The sequence below is a fragment of the Aquila chrysaetos genome, chromosome 13, assembly GCF_900496995.4.
Source record: "Aquila chrysaetos chrysaetos chromosome 13, bAquChr1.4, whole genome shotgun sequence".
NCBI lineage: Eukaryota > Metazoa > Chordata > Aves > Accipitriformes > Accipitridae > Aquila > Aquila chrysaetos.
The window spans coordinates 25,614,671-25,638,401 of NC_044016.1; the positions used below are offsets into that span (position 1 = coordinate 25,614,671).

At 37.0% G+C, this 23,731-nt stretch overlaps 1 protein-coding gene across 11 annotated transcripts in view; it reads right to left on the reverse strand.

The window, feature by feature from the left end:
* Nucleotides 1-23,731, reverse strand: part of CNST (consortin, connexin sorting protein) — a 55,232-nt gene that overhangs the window by 23,688 nt on the left and 7,813 nt on the right. For 6 of the 11 annotated variants that reach the window (XM_030036113.2, XM_041128491.1, XM_030036108.2 and 3 more), the window contains 3 exons: nucleotides 15,580-16,018; nucleotides 6,704-6,909; nucleotides 2,121-2,151 (listed from right to left, as the gene is read on the reverse strand). In XM_030036113.2, coding sequence (XP_029891973.1) covers nucleotides 2,121-2,151; nucleotides 6,704-6,909; nucleotides 15,580-15,967 — 625 coding nt within the window. In that variant the 5' untranslated portion in view covers nucleotides 15,968-16,018. Of the gene's footprint in view, nucleotides 1-2,120; nucleotides 2,152-6,703; nucleotides 6,910-15,579; nucleotides 16,021-16,254; nucleotides 17,467-18,547; nucleotides 18,569-19,745; nucleotides 19,803-21,635; nucleotides 21,763-23,731 lie in introns of those variants that run through there. The other 5 variants (XM_041128492.1, XM_030036114.2, XM_041128495.1 and 2 more) reach the window with 5 other exon arrangements.

The following is a 23,731-nucleotide window of genomic DNA, read 5'->3' on the forward strand; positions in this document are numbered from 1 at the left end:
GGCTCCTTTCTGCTGACTAGCAAGAGACAGTATTTAAAAAAATTCCCCAACTCAAACTTTCAAGAAATACCCCCCCCCTTTTCAACCATTGTATACAATACTGTGGGACAGCTGAGTTCACCTTCTTCTTCTTTCTGAAGATTCTGCTTACTTTTCTTCTATATGAAGAACTCTTTTCTCTCCCTTAGGTTTATCAATATATTCACAAAGGTATACTGATAGTTATATGTTTTGTAATAGTCAGGATAATTCTAGTTCTATCAAGCCCAAGTTGTCAGTTGTTCTGTTTTAAGCCATGTTTTGCCAGCTATCTGAAATTTAATTCTACAGTACAATGAGGATAGAAGTACAGTGAATGAGGTTCCTAGTAATATAGAAAAAATATTTTCCATTATTCATGCTAATTAAAAAACTGGAGTAATTATTACAAAAACACAACCAGTACTTGTTATTCTTGTTAGCCTCATGCAACATATACGTAGCATGGCTTATGAACAACAATATTAATGGGAAGAATATTCCCTGCCTTCAAGAATTCTGTTATTATAAACAGAATTACAGATCAGAGAGATAGCCTTAGAGGATCACAACAACAAACCCTGAATTATTGTTAATATGAAGTTCTACACTGGATGAATTAAAATGCCTGTCATGGATAATTAATAGTGCAACATGATCAAGTAAGTTCTTTATTAACCTCAGGAAACCGATGGTTTCAAGTACAGAGCAGATATCCTTCATAAATATGTATTATATAGTGGTGTTGAATTCCACACATCAGGTGTACATTGCATTAAAAATATTTCCTTTGATCAGCTCTAAATACAGTGTCCTTCGATTAAAGCAACTTCTATGAAAGAGAAACTGTCTATCATACTGCTGAACACATTTTAAATTTACTGTATTTCCCCCTGCAGAGCCATAATTTACTACATATTTTATCCATGCCTTATTTTCTGCCGTGTATTTTGGATTTTCTGATGGATGCTTTTGAAATATGATGACCAAGACAGAAGTAAAGCCTTCTAAGACAGTGATGGATATTTTATATGCTGCTTTTATAATATTGCAAATTATTTCTCTGGGTTTGTACTAGAGGCTAATATAATTTGGCTAGGTTTCAAGGATACCTTTCCAGGTTTCTTATGCTTTGTTATTTAACCATTATAATTGCCTATTTGCTGTATTTTGCTTGTAACAAATTACATAATAAAGAAATAATCTTTATGCACAGATTCTGTCATTTATGACGCATCTTAGTGAATCACATATACCTTAAGGGCTTACTGCTCTTGCCTCTTCTTTTCATAGTCCGATCATTTTCCCTTAAAAGCAAATAGAGGAAAACCCAGTCTACCTTTTCTAAAAATATAATTTCACTTTAAGGTTTAATATGATTATTCTCTCCCACAATTACTGAAATATATCAGAGTAATTCACAACAGTTCAACTATTATAACTTTTTGAACAAACTTATTTGTATTATCTATGAACAAAACAAACTGGACCACTGAACTAGCTGTTCGCAGAAGCAATACCCATATTGTCCTACAACAGTATCTAAAACTACCTTGATACGATTTTGACTAATTAGCATTTGCCAGACAACGTGTTGTTATTGTTTGCAGGTTGTTGATCTCCGTTAGCTCAGTGTGTTTGGTATTTTTATTCTAACCTATACACTTGCAGTACATATTCTAATCAAACTGTTGTGATAATTTTGTTGTCACCATAATAGTGCCCTATTTGATATAATGGAATACAGACCCTATCTAGATTGGACATATTCCCAGTTACTAATACTTAGAACAGAACTTGCCGTATGAAAACAGAAGTTCTTTGAAAACATTTTCTTACTTCCTTGTTTCTGCACAACTACTAATGATTGTTTCAGTACAGCTTTTGGAAGTGGATTTATTGCTTAACTCATATTCCAGCTGTCTGATTAAGAAGGACTTGCTAACATATTGTGTATTCACTCATGGGTAAATTACAGCTGTTCACTTCTTTCTACCCTTGACCCACAACCTGTGAGTCAATGGTATAGCATTTGTCTTTTATGTTTTATCATGCCAGATTATTTTAATATCTCATAACAATTTCTGCAAGTAAAAGGATACATTCCTCCTCTTGAAAATAGGTCTCAGCTATCTGCAAAAGTAAAAAAAGAAAAATTAGGATTCTGTAATTATCATGAGTGGTAAAGATATAATACAAACTTTTCTTCATAGCTTTAAACATCTGTTTTGCAGATTCATATTTAGTTTGGGTAAAATACGAATGTTCAGACTAAATACATGTATTCTTATTCTAGGAAAGATGTTTAAAAAGACTATCAAACAACAAAGAAATATTAAGTCCTCTCACACAAACGGCTTTGCCCAAATGTTAGTTGGGTTTTATCTTGTTACAACAACAAAAAATTATTTCAGAAACCTTTTAATGATCATATTAGAAAGTTTTAAAATTACCTAGAAGTACTGTGGTTACTGCTATGAGTTGAAGAGTTTGAATTCTGTTACTGAGCATTGTTTCCTTATGTTTGACCAAATTAACATCATTGCTGAGCTCTCCCAAGCATTACAGTGCAATGTGATAAAATGGAGAAATGGAGGTTTCCTGACTGATGAGAAAAGAACAATCTTTGGATAAAAGACACTAAAAATATCACCTATCAGCATCAGAGGCACACCAACGACCTTCCTGTTTATATCCTATTAACAATAAATATTTACAATAATTACAACACATATTTCAAATACATAGAATTTGAAATATTTACAATATGAATATTTGAAATTCATGAGATAAACATATAAGGACTCAAGTTCTTCATTTTTTTCTGTATTACTCCTAGTCCACCCGCAGAAGCCAGACAATACCATTGCAGCAGCCTTCTGCCACTTCCTTTCCTGAAGCTGCTCTGCTGTGTTAAAAAGATTTAAAGACCTTCTACCTCATGTGTCAGTTCGCTAAGCCTAACACCTTGATATCTGAAGCTCTTCAACAATAGAGCAAGTCATAGACTTAAGCCAGACGGCAGTTCTTTGATTTGCACTGTAGTTGTTATGACATGGAACAAATCTGCAGTTCTTCCACCTTAGCTTGATATTTCTATAACAGAACAATTAAAATTGGATTTGTTATACCTCTGCCAAAAATGACCATTTAAATAAAACCCCTAAAAATCACGACAATTCTTCAAGTTGTTCTCTTAGATGGATGTTGATTTAATACAGACAAGTCAAAACAAAGAAATACCAGGGAGCTGACACAAAAAATAAGCAAACTTTCCCTGTTGCATTTAGAGCTCAAAGTGCTAAGGAAGTTTAATATAGAGAACAAAAATAGTTCCCAAGCAGTTACAGAGGACAAGAAAAATCAAACATAAGACAGACTACATATAAAATACTTGAACACCAAAGTCAATCTACAGCATGTCTAGCTTAATAAAATGTGTAAGCTAACATTAAATGCTGCTGTAACAGCTGCTATCTTAGCCAATAGCTAGGAATTGAACAAGGGATCTCTATGCCTAAGCATTCAAGATGTCCAGCTGCAACATCTCAAAAAACAACTTCACCCTGTCTGATTAATTTTATAACGCCTATCTTTAACAGATCACTGCAAAAAGGAACAGTAAATATATGCTCACCAAGGGTTTATATACCGAGAAGCTGTGTATAAACTAAGAATACCAGCATGCAAACATAAGAGAAAATTATGTTCCAGTATACCAAGTTATTGCTATAGCAAAGCTACATATTTTAATTGCAGACTACTGAAATAGATTTATTATCCTCTTCCTAGTGATCTTTTACTTTCAACCAGCTATTTCAAAGCCAAAATCACAAGCATGGAAGTGGCAGAACTTCCAGAAGAAAAGTTGAGATGCCAGTTAGAAAAAATATTTTTCCTGTTAATCCAGTAAAGGGATCATTTTTTTGGTTTGTTTGGGTTTTTTTCTGTTGGTTTTTTTTCCCCAGAACTGGCATAAAGGATTATTTCTTGGACTAAAAGGGCAAAGACACCATTGTACTAGAGTCCATGCAACCAGCTCAGACAAAGCAAGTATCCAAAGACAGTCAGAAAATGAGCATGTTTTGAATCAGAATCAGAATTTCACTTTGACTCTGAGTTGGTGGTGGCGAGTATTATAGAAAAGATAGAGCTGATACCCGGAAAGGAAAAGGTGTTAACACTGTATAGAAAAGCTAACGTGGTAACTGAAACTTTTTTCTTCCAATTCTTCCCTGTAGACAAATAATCTTTGAGACTTGCAACAACAACCACTTATTTGTGCTTGCTAGAAAACTGGGCAGGCTACCCTAGAAAGCTGAGGAATACCGATGGCTTTGTTTGTAAATGCAACAAAATACAAAAAATATAAACCTCAGAAATAAAAATATTTTGTTCCTCAGAACTCTACAGCATCAGTGACCTTTGCAAGCAGTAACTAATCAATCTTCAGGGACAGCGAATGTTGGCAGTCTTCCTATTTGCTGTGCATGGCGTGACAAGGGCCACTCTTGCAAAATGTGTCCAGTAACTGCAGGTACCCTGGTACTTGAACATTCCATTGGAACACCTCATAGCTGATACTCCAATGACTTCTGTGGGAGCACACAAACATTCAATCTCAAAAATCTTTGGGGCGTATCAAATTAGGCACTCATAATTTGAAGGGCTTAACAAGTGGACACTTTTGTAAAAGTCTAAACATGATTGCTCAAAAAACACAGCAACTTGATAGAGGAGTCTAGATTACAATTTCTCAGACTTGTTACTAGCCACTAGGCCATTCCGAGCCCAGTACCTCCAAAAGAGAATTGGTAAGTGACTTCTAAGGCTCTTTATCTGCACATTTTGTCTGCTATCCACAGTAGTCTCCTAAGGGTTTCTGGAGCTGCCAAAACTCTGTACCTGTGTTTTATATATAAGTACTTCTTAGATTCTGTAACAAATGCTAAACAATTTACATGAATCCCATTCAAGACAGGAAAAAAATTACATCCTATTTTAATTACAAGTTAAACCTTAGAACAGCCCCTAATATCCTACAGCCTTTAAATATTTAATACAGGCTTCCCACTAACAATGCAGATTGTTAATACGCCAGAACATCTGACACAGCTCTTTATTTTACATGGAATTTTGTCATACAGAATAAAAAGAGAATGTGATAGAAGGGTATTTGCTAGACTTGGCATAAAAGAAAGTTACTGGCAGGCTGTATTAGCAATCTGAAAAAAAGACTGAAGATGACAGGTTAACTTGCTGGAAAAGGAAAAAAAAATTCTTAATAGACCCACTTTACATGAAAACATGAATGCTATCTTTAAAATCCTTTATTTTTTCCCCAGATTAAAAAGTGTGTTACGATCCTTGTAAGTTCTGTTAGCTTTCTTTCAACACTCCATTCAAAATGCTTGATATTTCTTAAGAAAAAAGAGATGGTGTTTGATTACATGTTTGAATCTGGAAATGCACACTCTGTTCTCAGTTCTGTCACAGTTCCGGTATGACTTTCAAAAGGTTGTTACCCTCAGGGTTTGGCTTCCTCATCTAAAAAGCAGCAAACAGATTTCACCTCCATTATGTTTGATGACACTCCTTAATATTTGTAAAGTGTTTTGAAGTTTTTGCCTTAACCGTGTTGTTTTCCAAAACAGACATTGTACTGACTCATGAACAACCACCAAATTTGGCTTGGCTAAAAGTACAAATAGTTAACCCTAATGCTAAGTTTCAAATAAATTAAGGAATGATATCGAGTACCCACTCAAACACAGATTAAAAAAAAAAATTAAAATTCTATGTCAAATGTAAATTACCTATAATTTGCAATACTAAAGAGAAACCTCTTTCTCAAATATAATCACTTCTTTATATCAAAGAGAATAAGAATGCAGGAGTGTCATCACAGTTTAGAAGTTTAAAATACCACAATCATCCCATTTTCCACAATAATGATAATGCAACTAAGTCAAATCAGACACTGTATAGTATCTACATATACAGCCCATATTAGACACTACAGCCAACAAAAAGTATTTTAGTCCACCGTTAGTCTGACACAACTAAACTATAAATTAATACTGTGTCAAGTCCTATCAACATATTCATCTTGCATCATAATCTCCAGAAAGAAAAACATACTGGTCGGTTAGTAAAAAAGATTGCTTTTCAAATCACACAGTATTTCCTCTGGTCTTGCAGGTGTGGCAACTGTGCTATAAAAAAGTATACACTAAGAAACCTTGAATCTTAGCATTCATGCATGAAACTCATGCTAGAAAGTAGTCTGCAAATAAAAGTAAAAATAATTCCAGATTTAAAATGTTATGCAGACATCAGCTGTCTTATATCTATACCAGTGTCTTACAAACCATATCTAAGGTATGTTGAAGAGTGATTTTCCTAAATCTTTCTGCCAGACTAGAATTTCATCATTTGGGGAATTAGAAAACCAATTCTTCAGAGTTTCCTTTAACTGCAGAATATACTTTCAAGGCAGTTTATAATTCAACATATGTTAGAAGACCTTAGAGGAGATATTTGCCTTGACCATCTGTTATATATCAAAATACCCTGCCCAGATACAAATATTGGCATATGTTGAATTAATGCATTTTTTCCTAATGAATAAAGGTCTCAAGTGAAAACAGAATTGTGTGCAACACCCCAGAATCATAGGAAGTACCTGATGGAGACACAGGGGCAGTATCTTTGAATCCATCTGCTCAACCTCTTCACGGAGCAAAGAGAAAAGAGACTGCAACGTTTGTTTTTGTTCTTTTTGGTGAAAGTTTTCATTTGCTTCAACAGCGCCTTCAGCATGCACAGAAACTGTATCTGTAATCAGAGTATTTTCCTCCTTGATCACTGTGGTTCCCACTGTAGGAACTCCTTTAAAAAGAACAAGTACTTGGGTTAGGATTCAAAAAATACATCGAGTTGCTTTTTTAGGAAATTTCAATACAAAAGCTACGAGTAAAAACCTAGTATCTTAAATAACATCCCTGAAACTCAATGAAATACTGGTCTTGTCAAAATTAGTTGTGATAGGTCTGTCTTAGTGTCAGCTTACCTACCTGAAAAAACACAGTAATAATACAGGTATTTTTGTACACTTCTAACTGAGACCTGACTTTAACTTGGGGGAAAAAAAAAATCACCTAGTCTAAACTGTTCTACAGTTATTAATAAGAGACCAGGATGATCTAAAATAAAAAGTGTTGTGACTGGTGTTACAGCTTCAGCTAAAAAAAATCAATACTTAGATCCAAGTGGACAAACTTCTATGTTAAGACTGAACTGTAATACAGAGACGGAAAGCAAGGTTGTTTGCAACACAGTTTTGCTCAAAAAGGGCAAAAAGAAGGTAGGTGAGGAAAGTGTGAATGAGGTTCTCAGTTTTTCTCTTCAGTCCTGCCAAGGACCTTGTACAGGGAGATGTCCCAGGGAAGGAAGGAAGGAAGGATGGACAATACGACCTGTTCTTCAGATGATAACACAGCGGCTCCTCGCAGTGATGACAGGAGCTTAAAGGACAGAAAGAAGCAGATGATGACAGTGGAGTATTCTATTGTGGGGGACAGATGTCCAGTAGGACTGTCCTGCTGAGTGAAAAGGAAGACCCCCCTAGACAGTTGGAAAATTTGAGAGTTGAGGGAATGAGCCAGTAGTGGTGATCTACGTTGGTAACAATGACAAGGATGTGTAAACTGAATTTAGGCTCCAGAACTTCTTGCTAAGCAGAAAACTAGGTTCTCCTGGCACATTCCCTGGTAGTCCACTGTTGCCCATCTCCAATTTTACTGAAGTCAAAAAAGTCAGACATGGAGGTGGAGGACTGGCAACATATATGAAAGATAATGTAAAGCATAACAGTATAAAAAGATTACAGGAAAAACTTTCTGGGTGCAAATCCCACATTTTATTGTTAGAAATGCAGTATTTGTAGTATATTGCTGGTCATGAATATGATAGTTATCAGGAAATGTTAAAAGAGATTAGGGAAGAAGTGTAGAGCAGGCAGTAGCAGTGGGAGAAATCAACTATCCATATACAGACTGGACCAGTTTCTCACTGTATTGGGTTTGTGTGGCAGGGTTTTGGTAGCAGGGGAGGGGCTACAGGGGTGGCTCCTGTGAGAAGCTGCTAGAAGCCTGCCTGGCTCCAAGCTGGACCTGCCTCTGGCCAAGGGCGACCCAATCCGCGACAGTGCGCCTCTGGGATAACATATTTAAGAAGGGAAAACCTGCAGTGGCGAGGGGAGTGGGGTGCGAGAGAAACCTCTCTGCAGACAGCAAAGTCAGTGAAGAAGGAGGGGGAGGAGGTGCGCTGGAGGAAGTAATTCCCCTGCAGCCCATGGAGGTGAGCAGATGCTCACCTGCAGCCCGTGGAGGACCCCACGCCAGAGCAGGGGGATGCCCCCAAAGATGGCCGTGACTCCATGGGAAAGCCCACACTGGAGCAGTCTGTGCCTGAAGGACTGCAGCCCACGGAAAGGACTCACGCTGGAGCAGTTCATGAAGAACTGCAGCCCGTGGGAAGGACTCGCGTTGGAGAATTTTGTGGCGGACTGTCTCCTGGGGGAGGGACCCCAGGCTGGAGCAGAGGAAGAGTGAGGAGTCCTGCCCCTGAGGAGGAAAGAGCTGCAGAGACAACGTGTGATGAACTGACCCCAACCCCCATTCCCCGTCCTGCTGCACCACTAGGGGGAGGAGGTAGAGAAAATAGGGGTGGAGTTGGGCCCGGGAAGAAGGCAGGGGTGGAGGGAAGGTGTTTTAAGATTTGGTTTTACTTCTCATTATCCTACACTGATTTGATTGGTAACAAATTAAATTGATCTTGGTTTCCTTCCTCTCACCCCGCTTCCGAGTCTGTTTTTTGCCCATGACCATAATTGGCGAGTGATCCCTCCCTATCCCTGTCTCAACCCATGAGCTTTTTGTTATATTTTCTCCCCGTCATCCCACCAGGTGGGAGGAGTGAGCGAGCGGCCTCATGGTGCTCTGTTGCTGGCTCAGCTTAAACCATGACGCTCACAAAGATGAGAGAATAAAAGCAATAAATGATGGCTTCCTATATCACACAGTCTTAGGAGTAACCAGAAAACTATAGTTTATTCCACCAAGTAATGAACAATTTTTTTTCTTTTTTCATGAAACAACACTGAATTTGATATATTTACATAGGACTGACTTTCAAAAAAATAATCCCATAATTTTTTTAAACAATTTATAGAGAATTTGGCCACTGAAATGAGTTTATAAGTTTATTGTGCACAAGTTATGATGAGTATGTTATTCTTCCCCAGCTACACCCATTTTCTGAAAATCATGTTATCATTTAAAAGCAGGACAGGTGGGAGCACTGTTTCAAGTAACCATCACACTGTTTCTACAGCTTGGGCGCTCAGCTTATTTCAGACCCCCTCATGTTCATCGCAACTGAAACCCTATAGTGATGATTCAGGTTTAAGATTTAGGGCTTAAGAAAGGTATTAGCTTGTTTGCTGAAGGTTCCACAGTTCTATTTCTGGTTATTTTAAACTTTTTATTAAATAAACTATCCAGGTCAGGAGTACTAATAATCTCTGTGGGTGGCTATTTTCACCGGGCTTACTGCCAGGCAAAATATGGGTGTAACTTAACATTGCTTTTTCGATATTAATGCATGTCTCTGCTTTTCCAGTATTTATTTGAGCTTGCTGTGGGCCAAAAGCAACAAGAGACATAACTGGATGCAAGATAAAAACCAGGAAGTACTTTTAGAGATGGAATTAAGGCTGTCTTTAAAAATACAGCTTTCTGTTCAGCACATGATCATGAAGCCAGAAAAGAGGGTCCACATGTTCTGGCAAACATTTTGTCTCAGAAAAAAAAAAAAAAAGTCACTTCAAACTGCAGTTTATTAAGCAGGTAATAATCACCTGTCATATCAAAACATGAACATTGACTGAAACATGTTCAATAGCGACTATAATGAAAAACCTGTATTTTAATGTTATAGTGGTACTGATGCTAACGCATAGTTTATAAACCGCATATTATTCCTACATATAGTTGAGATGTCACTCACTTGGAATCAAATTCTGCGCTCAAATTACTCCCCTGATTCTGAAGCAAGGCCTTACAGCCATTCAGGTTAATTCTACCTTGTTCTATTTTAAACACAAGACAGCATTTGTGCCTTAGTAGCACCATTACCAGAACTTTTCTTGAGGCAGTAACACTTAGTGATGCTATTTCATCATAAAAGTGTTATCTAAGATCGCTATTTATTTATTTTTTCTCCATGTTCTTGAAAACGGAGAACACACAACACTGCTTTTTCCTGGAATCAATCAATCTTACTGTCCAAAGCAGATTATTTTTTTTACTAAAGATTGGTATCTTACATATATTTCCAATATTTTAAGAAGGAAAGATTAAGTTTTTTCACTTTGCAAAGCCTTGATATTTACTCCATACATTGATATTTGGTTCCATACTAGAATGGAACCAAAGCCTTTAAGAAAATAAATGTGAAAAAACACACAAAATATCAACCCTCCCATGGCCAGAGCACTCACTAGGAATGTGGCAGAGAGCTGGATTCAAGTTTCTGCTCTGCCAGACTCACAGAGGTTTCAACTGACATCTTCTATGCCCAGTTGGGTGTGCCAATGTCTCCTAAGACATGGAGAGAAGCAAACTTTCTCAAAATTTCCCTAAGAGTTCACAGAAGCAGCCCCATGTTTGCAAAAAGATCCAATTTTGACAGGCCTTGTGAATAAAAATGACAAATACATTTTTCAATACGTCTCACCTTTTTTTGTTTTATCAGTACTGCAAGTATATGAAATTAAGATGCTCTTGCCACCTGCCTGAGAACGACTCAGAGGTGAAAGTATGAAGCATTTGCTATCAAAATAAAATTATAGATATTGTCCTCTGTTTTTGTAATTGAATTTTAATTTTCACATTGAGTAGCATTAGCTTAAGTCACCAGTAACAGAAGCTTCTAGTACAGAAAACATATGGTAATCTCTCTTTTAAATATTCTTTGGTACTCATTACCAGAAAGCTGGTTCAGACTGATTCATTCAAGAACTATAAAAAAAAAAAAAAAAAAGACCAGCAACTATTTAAAAAAATATTTCATTTTTAAGAGAAGAGATTTTAAGACAGGAGTGTTGGCAGTAAAGATATAACTCTAACTGAGGAAGCTCAAAATCTTTAGTGCGGCACAGAACCCAAATAAAATAACATTGCTTGAATTTTCATATAATTTGACTAGTTTATATTCATATATTTCATTTGCTGCAACACCAAATCCATCGCAACCACTCCACTTTCTTCCCCCACCTTCAAGCTGCTTCAAGAAATAAGTTGAATAATTTACAGGAAAAGCATATGTTGCAGAATTTAACTTGGGGAAAAATGATTAAGTGCAAGTTAACGTGCTATACTACATTAAGGAATGACACTGTGATTTACAATATTAAGTTAGTAGTTATGCCAGGACTGATCTTTTAGAAAAAGATGAAATTATTTGCAGGGAAGAGGGATAATTTGAAGTCCATATTTACAAAAATACATTGAAGCAGATGACGCTTCATGAATCACTATCTCTACTGCACTAAAGTTAGTACAATTCATTACAAGGAATCCAAGTATGAATAATGACCAAAGTTTAAATTTGTCAATTTAAATTTACATCACTTCTTTGATCACAAGAGTCCTCCTTAATATAGTCACAGTCTATTCAAAACTATTATTAGTATACAAAAAGAATGTGAGAGAAATTTGGGATCTGGAAGTTATAGACCTGCCAATTCACTCTAATACATCTACTGCAGCATGAGGACAGCTAAAAGTACGTGCTTCTTCAAACAATGCATAGGTGAAATCTTGGAACTACTTACTCCAGGACAAGGAAATGGACTCAAAAAACAACTGCAAGTCAGGTGACAAATTCACTGTAAGCTATTACAGTCTATCAATTCCCACTTGGGGAAGTCCCGAATGGATAATTACTGATGGCAAGGAGAACACAGGAACAAATCACTACCTCTTTGCCTTGTCCTTATACTTTTACTTACCCACCCTCTACTGGCCACTGTCAGGGGAGGGACATTGAACTAGGTGAATCTTCAACCAGATATAGTGATTCTTAATCTTGCATTCCAGTCTACTGATTGTAGGAGCTAGGGTAATTCTAGCTCCAACGTATTCCAAGCATACACAGAAACACAATAATCAAATATTTATAACTGTTTATGCTTTATAAGCAAATATTTAGAGGGTTTCAAACACATTGCAAGTGCAAGCACTTGCTCTTTCTTCTAAAGTAAAAACATATGTCCAGAACAGAAGATTGGCTTCTCTAATGATCACCAATCTTCTGCTGAGCAAGTCCCAGATAAATAAAAATAAGTAAAATGTAGTTTTTGCTATTCCAGGTTCATTGCTTTAGTCACTAGCAAAAGAAGGAATATGAACAACAGGCTTTTTAAGTCAAAAGTCATCTTTTCCAGAATGACAACATTTAACAGCGACCCTAACAAGTTTGCTTATAGGGAAAGAGAAGAAGATTCATAAATGTCTTCTTTAGCTATGAGTGAAAGTAACTCATCCATGATTTCTCAATAGTTAAAAATAAAAATAAATTAAAAAAAAATCACCATAATACATGCCATGCAAGTATTCAGTTTTTGATTCCAGCTTGCTTGTGTGGCACTCCGTTGCGACCCACTCAGGGATCTTCCACTCTGGTTTAATTATTCTCTCCTTTATCTCTGAGTTGGTATAAAGACAGGAAAGCTAGTTTGGTTCTTTTATGTAGAGGGATACTCAGGAATTGTTTAAAATAGCTGGTGTTAAAAATTAAATGGAAATTTCTCACTAAAACAAAGACATCTGCAACATCAAGAAATTGTGACACAGTCACTGCATTATTTGAAGACAGGAGAACCATCATGTGAGAATATCTAAAAAGCTAAATGTAAATTAGCCCATAATCAATGGGAGATATAATGTAATTTTATATTTTGATCTTCCTTCTGTTAACAGTCAAGGTTCTTATTAATAAGTAGCAAATGTTTGTTCATAGGAATTCAACAAAACTCTTTAAGAGTTTTGCAGGCAAGACGTTCTCTGTTGTGGTATTTTACATCTCTAGATTTTTCCATTAAATTTTCTATATTTCAGATTTCTGTTTTTTGCCTTAAAACTGCTATCTACCATGCACAGCTCATTTTGTGGTACTTCTGCATCAGTTGATTGCATTTATCAACAAGAATACAAACTCGTAGAGAAAGAATACAAGCAAAGTTTAACTTTCAGTGTTTGGGTGAATTTCTCCTTTTCTTCCTCTCATCATGCTTCAGATACCTCTGCCCACATGTCTGTATCACATTTCACCAACTTTTGCTATTCCCGTCATACAGATGACTGGTTCTCAATTATTTCTGCTAATCTCTTGTTTTAATTGTCTTCCATTTTTAAACATTAAATCTACAGTTGAAATATATACTTAATGACTTTCTGCATCATTTAATGAGAACTCATTCTCCCTATAATGACAGATTTCAGCATCCTCCTACTAAAAAATATAATTTTTCTCTTCTAGATTTTGCCTATACATACAAAATATGGAATGCAAGGCTTCCTTCCTTCCTTTCTTTACCTATTTTATTATCCTTTAAGATCATCATCAATTTTCAGATTAGGCCATAAAAGACTTGCCATTTAGCAGGAAAATTGTATTTTAAAATTATCTACTTTAAGTAGCCAAATTTACCATTTCAGTCTTCAGATGAAAAAAAAAAAGGCATGGGGAAAAAAAAAAAGCAGGCATGATTCGGTTGTTCCAAGTAACTTCGAAAGATACCTATGCAATGAAACACACTGATTTTAATTAATATATCTGCAGCACTATGACACATAACACATCTGACATTTATCATTTATGGCAAAAAAGCCTAATATAATAACACATTGTGTTGATGCAGACAAATCCTACTCATTCAAACAGGGAAGAAGCATCTTAAATAAGAACATGTAACAAACATTTACATTTTCCTTATCCAATTCACATCCAAAAGACCTAAAGGAGAAGTAACATCAAAAATTGGTAGAAACACATTTTTTAACAGGTCATTAGCCAAAAAGCACATCCTAGGACTATCTATTAAGCTTTGAAAAATGTAAGTAAATTCTGACAACAGGCCAAGATCAAGCTATTTGGTACTTATACCAAGATTTCAAATCTTGACACTGGATCAAGACACCAGAATCTTGCACTAGAGCACAATGTTCAAATGAACAAAACCATTGTATTGGGTTTGTGTGGCAGGGTTTTGGTAGCAGGGGAGGGGCTACAGGGGTGGCTCCTGTGAGAAGCTGCTAGAAGCCTGCCTGGCTCCAAGCTGGACCTGCCTCTGGCCAAGGGCGACCCAATCCGCGACAGTGCGCCTCTGGGATAACATATTTAAGAAGGGAAAACCTGCAGTGGCGAGGGGAGTGGGGTGCGAGAGAAACCTCTCTGCAGACAGCAAAGTCAGTGAAGAAGGAGGGGGAGGAGGTGCGCTGGAGGAAGTAATTCCCCTGCAGCCCATGGAGGTGAGCAGATGCTCACCTGCAGCCCGTGGAGGACCCCACGCCAGAGCAGGGGGATGCCCCCAAAGATGGCCGTGACTCCATGGGAAAGCCCACACTGGAGCAGTCTGTGCCTGAAGGACTGCAGCCCACGGAAAGGACTCACGCTGGAGCAGTTCATGAAGAACTGCAGCCCGTGGGAAGGACTCGCGTTGGAGAATTTTGTGGCGGACTGTCTCCTGGGGGAGGGACCCCAGGCTGGAGCAGAGGAAGAGTGAGGAGTCCTGCCCCTGAGGAGGAAAGAGCTGCAGAGACAACGTGTGATGAACTGACCCCAACCCCCATTCCCCGTCCTGCTGCACCACTAGGGGGAGGAGGTAGAGAAAATAGGGGTGGAGTTGGGCCCGGGAAGAAGGCAGGGGTGGAGGGAAGGTGTTTTAAGATTTGGTTTTACTTCTCATTATCCTACACTGATTTGATTGGTAACAAATTAAATTGATCTTGGTTTCCCGTGACCATAATTGGCGAGTGATCCCTCCCTATCCCTGTCTCAACCCATGAGCTTTTTGTTATATTTTCTCCCCCTCATCCCACCAGCCAGGAGGAGTGAGCAAGCGGCCTCATGGTGCTTTGTTGCTGGCTGGGCTTAAACCATGACAACCATATTGCCTGAATTCCTGGCCATTCTGATTTGGAAGTCGGCCCAATTTCCATACTGAAACTCTGCACCTCCCTGTATTCGTGCTTCCTTGATATGTTCCATTTGCTACGTAGTCAATGTTTAAATACAGAAGGTGAAAACATCTAGAGCTGAATCTGATTTAGGATTATTAACAGTTCTGAAAAAAAACCATCCCCAAACCTTCAGTGTAATTTTAAAAATAATTAGTATGACAACTAAAATATATCTTTCTCATTAGTTCACAGACTGGAACTACAGCGTTATTATTTTAAATAAACAGAACAAAACTATTTTTTTATAAAGTACCTTTAGATTTTTTACTGGAGTTTCTTTTGCTTCTTGGACTTCTTTTTCCACCTGGCTGTTTTTCAGCAATAGGCTTTTCTTCCAGCTGGGGGTCCATATGGACATTTACAGATCTCCTCTCAGTCTCACTTTCCTTACAGCTTGGGGTACAGTCGCCACCGTCCATATTCTCATTGTTATTGATGCTGTCCTGCTCACCTTTATCCTGTCGTCCCATAGCAATGCTACTACTGGTCAGAACCTCGTTCCCATCGTTGTCAAGTTGATTTTCATTTTCATCAGCTGAAGAAACCAAATTGGATGCCAAACTTTCCACCTTATAGTCAGCAGAAAGACTGTCCTTTGAGTCTATTTGTAGATCATTTGGTGGAAATTCTCTGTCATCCATTAGAGCGTTACTTGTTGAACCACTTAAATCTCCCTCCAAATATTTTTAGACCTAAAATATAAAACCAGAAGAAGCATTTATAATACATATATTGGATAAATAACCTCATAGTTAATGCCAGCCAATAAAGAATCACATTAGCCAAGTGATACGGTTTAAAAGCATGGGGAAGTTATTTCAAACAGTAATCCATTGCCCCATTGTAAGTCTTAAAGCAAAGCATATCTACATAGAAAAAACTATCTATAAACTTGTACTTTTATCCAATTATAATCAGTTCCAGTTACCTGACCAATACACAGCTGACCATTACAGCAGTGTTCACAGTGTTTAGCTGAGGTAACGAGAAAAACAAAAAGATAAACAGAAACCACCCCCACCACCCCCCTTTAAATCCATGGCTAAAACAAAAGCATTCTTGTCACATAAGATCATAGTTTGCCTGACAAAAATAAACCAGTGAGGAATAAAAGCAGAACAACTTTTAATTCTGTCAGTGATGGTATCACATCAAATAGGCAGATAGATTAACTGTTACAAGAATTAGATGCAAGTAGAACCTGTTTATTGACTCAGATTGTCACTTTATTTTCAAGAAAACATTCAACATGTCTTCAGTAAACACAGAAGCAGATGGTTTGTTAATAAAAAACCCTAATCCCCCACCTACTCTCAGCAGGGGTCAATTTTACCTTTTTGTGAACATGCAACTCTAATCAATACTGCAATTACATGCATATTCACAGGAAAAAAAGGGTAACTTAGCAGCAGAGTTACACAACATTTATACAGGACTGTTATTGTATCAGTTCCTTTCTTTAGCTTTTAGAAGCATGGCAATACTGCTGGTTTAACTTAGCAACTACATAGATGAAATACAGGTCCATTATGTACACCTCATCAGATTTAGCTCACATTTTAAATAGTGAAGCCAAAAATCGGAAATTCTTATGTTATAGAAGAGCTTAGACAAGCGTTCTACAGCAGCTTCCTATCCTTTCCTTTAAATGAAGGCATTTTAGGAAACCTGTCTTCACCAGGCTTTCTTCAGTCTTATGTCCTGGTATATACAACTGAAATAACTGAAATACACACTTGCTAACTATGCAAGATAATGTTTCATTTTACTTGCTAGAAGAATTCAAATTACAGAAAAATGGAAAAAAATGCCTTAGAGAATAAGTAGGTTTTCCTTCATCCACAGAAACATATTTCTGTTAAAGATTACTAAAAAGATTTTCCCAAATTTTTTCCTTCACAACCTTTATAGTTATTAGAAGGACTGGAAAAAAGAAAACGTTACTCCTATCTTAGAGAAGGACAAGGAGGAGGATTTGGGGAGCTACAGGCTGCTCAGCCTCACCTCAATCCCTGGGAGGTGATATAGCAAGCAATCCTAGAAACCATTTTCGAATATATGAAGGACAAGAAGTGTCATCAAGAGTAGTCAGCATGGATTTATGATGGGTAAATAGTGCTTAACAAACTTGACAGGCTTCTACAAGGAGGTGACTGGCTCTCTCAGAGGAGAGAACAATAGATCCTGTTTACTTTGACTTTGGTAAGGCTTTTGACACTGTCTCCAATAACATCCTCACAGACAAGCATACAAAGTACAGGCTACGTAAATAGACAATGAGGAGTTCCAGGGAAGCATGCAGAGGGGGACAAGCAACCACCAGCTGGGCAACACAAAAGCAAAAGTCAGCACCAACTAGGACAACTCCATCTCTGTTTCCAACCTGAAGAACTTGTTAACCATTTCCAGCCATACCAGTCTAACAAAAAATACTGCCTATCCTATAACATATAAGCTGCACCAGGGGAGGTTTAGACTGGACATTAGGAAGCATTTCTTTACCAAGAGGGTGGTCAAACACTGGAACAGGCTTCCTACAGAGGTGGTCAGTGCCCCAAGCCTGTCACTGTTTAAGGGGCATTTGGACAATGCCTTTGATAACATGCTTTAACTTTTGGTTAGCCCTGAATTGGTCAGGCAGTTGCACTACACGATCGTTGTAGGTCCCTTCCAACTAAAATATTCTATTCTATTCTAGAGGAATAATGAATTGTACACTAGAGACGCAAGTTGTATTTTCCTTTGGCAACCAAATAAGAGAACTGGCTTTCCTTGAGCACCAGAAAGACAAAGAAGGGAACTCTATAGGAGATACATATCTGGAGAATGCATCTGTTCATTAGAAGGATGCTCCTTAATCAAGCTGTGTTCTCTCAAAGAAGAGTTAAACACAAAACGAAAGGTTAAAAGGAAGACAGAACTTTAATCAGACCAGGAAGAATCAGAACTAGAAGATATTCTTTACAGACACCCACACTACAGTAATGTTGATTTATTGATGATAACTGTTCTAAAGCATTAAAAAAAAACCAACCCCAAACACCATGTTAAACTTGAAGGGTTTACTTCTTACTCGTCCTAGCATATAAAATAATAACAACTGCTGTCCTCCCCAGCTCATAGATTAAATGATACATCAAACAAAAGAGGTTGAAATAAATTGCCCAAAGCCAATGAGGAATTAGTTTTAACAGCAATAATTAAAAATTAGGATGTCCTACCACCACTCTCTTGCGTCTATCAGTAGAAAAGTTTATCCTTTCAACAGCTATCACAGGGAAATAGGAACGTGAATGCATTTGAACAAGGTGTTTCCTATTAGATTGTGCAAAATGAGGAAAAGATGCTTTTGAAAAGTGACATTTTCTATAGCGGAAGCTAACAGTTTGATAGAAAATATTAACTCACTTCCTTTTAACATATGGCTAAGATGATAGTCCCTCTCTAGCTGAGGGGCTAGAGAGCTTCTGCAGCTAGCACAGGCCAACATTTTTTGGTTTATAGTTTGAAACTCAAAACTTCTCCAAATAAAAGTAGCCCTGAAAATCTATTCCTTTCTACAGTGCTTATGACTCCTTAGAGAATGAAAATCCAGAAAGAGCTAGTTCAAAGAATGTAGAACAGTCATGGCCTTAATCTTTTAAAAGGATTTTTTTAAAAAATCCAGGTTTAGACTGGACATTAGGAAGCATTTCTTTACCAAGAGGGTGGTCAAACACTGGAACAGGCTTCCTACAGAGGTGGTCAGTGCCCCAAGCCTGTCACTGTTTAAGGGGCATTTGGACAATGCCTTTGATAACATGCTTTAACTTTTGGTTAGCCCTGAATTGGTCAGGCAGTTGCACTACACGATCGTTGTAGGTCCCTTCCAACTAAAATATTCTATTCTATTCTAGAGGAATAATGAATTGTACACTAGAGACGCAAGTTGTATTTTCCTTTGGCAACCAAATAAGAGAACTGGCTTTCCTTGAGCACCAGAAAGACAAAGAAGGGAACTCTATAGGAGATACATATCTGGAGAATGCATCTGTTCATTAGAAGGATGCTCCTTAATCAAGCTGTGTTCTCTCAAAGAAGAGTTAAACACAAAACGAAAGGTTAAAAGGAAGACAGAACTTTAATCAGACCAGGAAGAATCAGAACTAGAAGATATTCTTTACAGACACCCACACTACAGTAATGTTGATTTATTGATGATAACTGTTCTAAAGCATTAAAAAAAAACCAACCCCAAACACCATGTTAAACTTGAAGGGTTTACTTCTTACTCGTCCTAGCATATAAAATAATAACAACTGCTGTCCTCCCCAGCTCATAGATTAAATGATACATCAAACAAAAGAGGTTGAAATAAATTGCCCAAAGCCAATGAGGAATTAGTTTTAACAGCAATAATTAAAAATTAGGATGTCCTACCACCACTCTCTTGCGTCTATCAGTAGAAAAGTTTATCCTTTCAACAGCTATCACAGGGAAATAGGAACGTGAATGCATTTGAACAAGGTGTTTCCTATTAGATTGTGCAAAATGAGGAAAAGATGCTTTTGAAAAGTGACATTTTCTATAGCGGAAGCTAACAGTTTGATAGAAAATATTAACTCACTTCCTTTTAACATATGGCTAAGATGATAGTCCCTCTCTAGCTGAGGGGCTAGAGAGCTTCTGCAGCTAGCACAGGCCAACATTTTTTGGTTTATAGTTTGAAACTCAAAACTTCTCCAAATAAAAGTAGCCCTGAAAATCTATTCCTTTCTACAGTGCTTATGACTCCTTAGAGAATGAAAATCCAGAAAGAGCTAGTTCAAAGAATGTAGAACAGTCATGGCCTTAATCTTTTAAAAGGATTTTTTTTTTTTCCCCCACGGATGAAACTTTTTTTCTTTCCTGGTTTTCAATGTTGATACCTGCTATTCCTTTTGACCTTACCAAGGCACTAGGCAGGTACCAAAGTGAAGCTAAATCCTGTGAGGAGGAACTTTAGCTCTGTCTAAAAACACAAGTAGAAACACTTATTTATAAACAAAAATGGAATTAAAATCACTAGTGATTTGATTGTATTTAACAGACCATTAACATGCAGTTACTATATTTATTGTTTTGCCATTGAAATGAATTGTACACACAAACAACATGCTAAGAAAAAAATGTTTGTTTCTTCCTAGGCACATCTTTCCTCCCTTCACTGGTTGCTCAAAATTTAAATAAAAGCCAATATTGAGTAGACCTGTGCTGACCTCTGTTAAAAGCTGCTGATGAATGAAAGTGCTTCAGTTCCAGTTGCCACACGGATTCATGCAATTGGCATATATAATCGTGGTGATTACAGTGCAAATCAAAAATATGATGGAAAATACTTGCCAAGTGGCTAAAAACCAAAGTCCGTATTGAAGAAATTAGTTGTATGTTTGTTTGCTTTAGGACAAACAGTATGCACATTACAGAAATATCATGGTACTTGCTTATATTTTAGGTCAATTTCAAATTTAAAAAGCCCATGCTCTTCAGTGTTCTCTTTCATGTACTTCATATAATTTCAACAACTTTTTTCATTGCTCATTTTTGTGTGTGTACAGAGCCTTTCTTCCATCTACACTTACTAAGGAAACACAACCTTAAATACAGTTGTTTGGATTGTATTCTGAAAAAAAGAGAAGAACTGGGTTCTCTCCTGACCTGGCACAGCTGAAATTTGAAGACAACAATAAAAAAAACCCCCAAATCAAACCCACAAACAACTCCCTCCCTCCCCCCAACCTTCATACTAACACAGCTCTTCTATCTTGTGAAGCTGGTGGGTTTTGTGAATGTTTACTGAATATATAGCATAGTATTTCATTTACTGATCTCAGAAGTATCTTACAGAACAGATCATTACCCTATAGCTGCTGGCAAAAGGCTAAAAAGGTTCTAATTCAAAAAGTTTATGGCAAATAATTTTTTTATTCCATTTGACTGTCTTCATATAGCTCCTCTGCCAAAGACACTATCTTCCCTCTCTCATTCTCATGCTATTTAATTATTCTATGTTAATTAGAGAGATTTAAATCTTTTAATTCTTTGAAAGTCAGCTTCCCCATTATATCACCTGTATTGCTGTATTCAAATTGAATGGGCATTTCAGACTGGTTCCCAGTGTTGCTTCTACTCAATCTTTTTATTGACTTTCATGATAAAACACAATAGCTATACAAAATCTGCAGTTAGAAGCAGTCCTAAGTATTTTTGAGGATTTAATTAAAAATTAATTGTAGCAATAAGTGCTCCAAAAGGAATAACGTGAAATTCACTAAGACGAACAGAACACACCATATCTTAAAATAAATGAAGCACATCTATATGAAACAGGGATTAACCAGTCATTCTGTTCTGAGGAAAAGTATCTCATAGATACCAAGCAGAAAACTGACCACGGGTCCAAGTGTTTTTTTTTCTCCTGAGATATAATACAGAAAGTGTTACAGGCACAAGAGAATTATGTCCTACCAGACACTAATCAATTACAGCTGTGTATTTTTGTTTTGTGCACAACACACACAAAACAAGATGTACACAAGTAAGAGAACCTAGATCATAGTGGGGTAAGAGCATTACAGAGGAAGGGACAGCACTACATGTGGTAACAATTATTCAACCTAGAAAAGGTTGCCATATAAACAACCAAACAGTCTAGAGATGTTGTGGAATCCCCATCCATTTAAAGAAGAAATTAAGCAAGTCTCAGGTTTAAGGACAGCTAAAAAATAAATAGTACCTAGGATCAAGGGAATTTAATTTTCTTTGTTGTTGCAGGGTTTTTGTCTTCTTTTTTTTTTCTTTTTTTTTTTTTTAATAATACAAGCAGCTTCACAAGTCCTAGAGAAAAAAATAAAATCATGCTGCTTCTGTGAAGAGGAAATAGGATTTTTTTAAACCATTATCTTTACAGAGTTGGTGCTTCTACCACTAGAACAAAAAAGGAAAACTGTATAAACACCGAAATTTAAAAAGTGGCTAAACCTAACCCCTATATTTCTTAAAAAGAATAAATCTGTTGATCTTTCTGATAGCTGGTGTAAAGATACACTACAAGACCACATATAAGTGTTAGTATCTCATTTCATATTGATAAATAGTCTTCTACAAATCAACACAAACCAACGTGAAAACTATCATGACCATACAAAATAAAAACATGTACTGCAAATTCTTATTATTGTACATTGATTTCCACATAAAAGGAAGAACGTTGATCTCATTTTATGAACAATTACATTTACTACCAAAACAAAGATGCAGTGATGGAGGGAAAACTCTAGATGACAGAGTAGCTACATGGCACTATCTAAAAACTACATACAATGTCAACACCTACTATGCTGTTACAGGAGCTAATAAATAAAAAGCCCATATAGTCTCTTGAGAAAGTGCGATTTCTCTACAACTGTTTGCTGCTTCTGCTGATGTGGAAGCCAAGATACACCTAAAGAAACCTGGAATATTTTCACAAGATTGCTTCAGAGTGCCCTTGCCTCACCACAGACAACAGAAAAACAGACAGAAGTACTAGTTGTTGAAGATGTACTTGACCATCACACAATTTGCTGTGGAGGCAAAGAGACAGCAGATAAAGAAGATAGGCAATTCATTTAGCTACAAATATCTCACAAAGCCAGACCACTTCCAGCTAGCAAAATTCTGGTCTGCATTGTGTTTTATTTGCAACACTTAATGGTTAGAATGCTGCTGTTTCTAAAGAAAGGGAAATAAAAATATTTATATGTATACTTCCATTATCCAACCTGACATCTCTGCAGAAAAAAATTACCATGCTGTTGTGCTGTCTTATAGTATGGACTCATTAGTAGTTCATCATTTCTCAAGATAGTCTTAGGTACAATCCCATTACTGGATAGCCTCACTATGAGAGAATCTCATTAACATCCTCCTGACTGTTCAGTTTGCTCTATGTTCGCCTTTGCAACTAGGGGTAAAAATATCTTTGTATGTGTTTTCTGCTTCTGTGTCAGATACATGGATTAGGAGATCTATCTCTTCAAATGTGTTAAGTCTGCTGTTCTCCAGGAAGTATTCAGACACGGGAGTGGTTTATCTAGTTTCACTGAATTTACAAAAATGTCTGAGCATGAACAGTTTGGTGGTTTGGCACTTTCTGACATTGAAATGACATTTCTCAAGTGGCAGTGTCATTTAAAGGCATGATGATCTTTACATCTATAAACAGCAGGAATAGTGAGGTTTTGAGAGGAAATTTCACAGGCTATTTTCAACTTCTAAGCTTCCTAGTCATACTGCTTATTCACAGCTTTAATAAACAATGATAAACATACTGCCAGGCATAATCTACTTCCACATTTAACATTACTATAAAAATATGTTTCAGTCAGCAGCTAAATGCAAGAGGT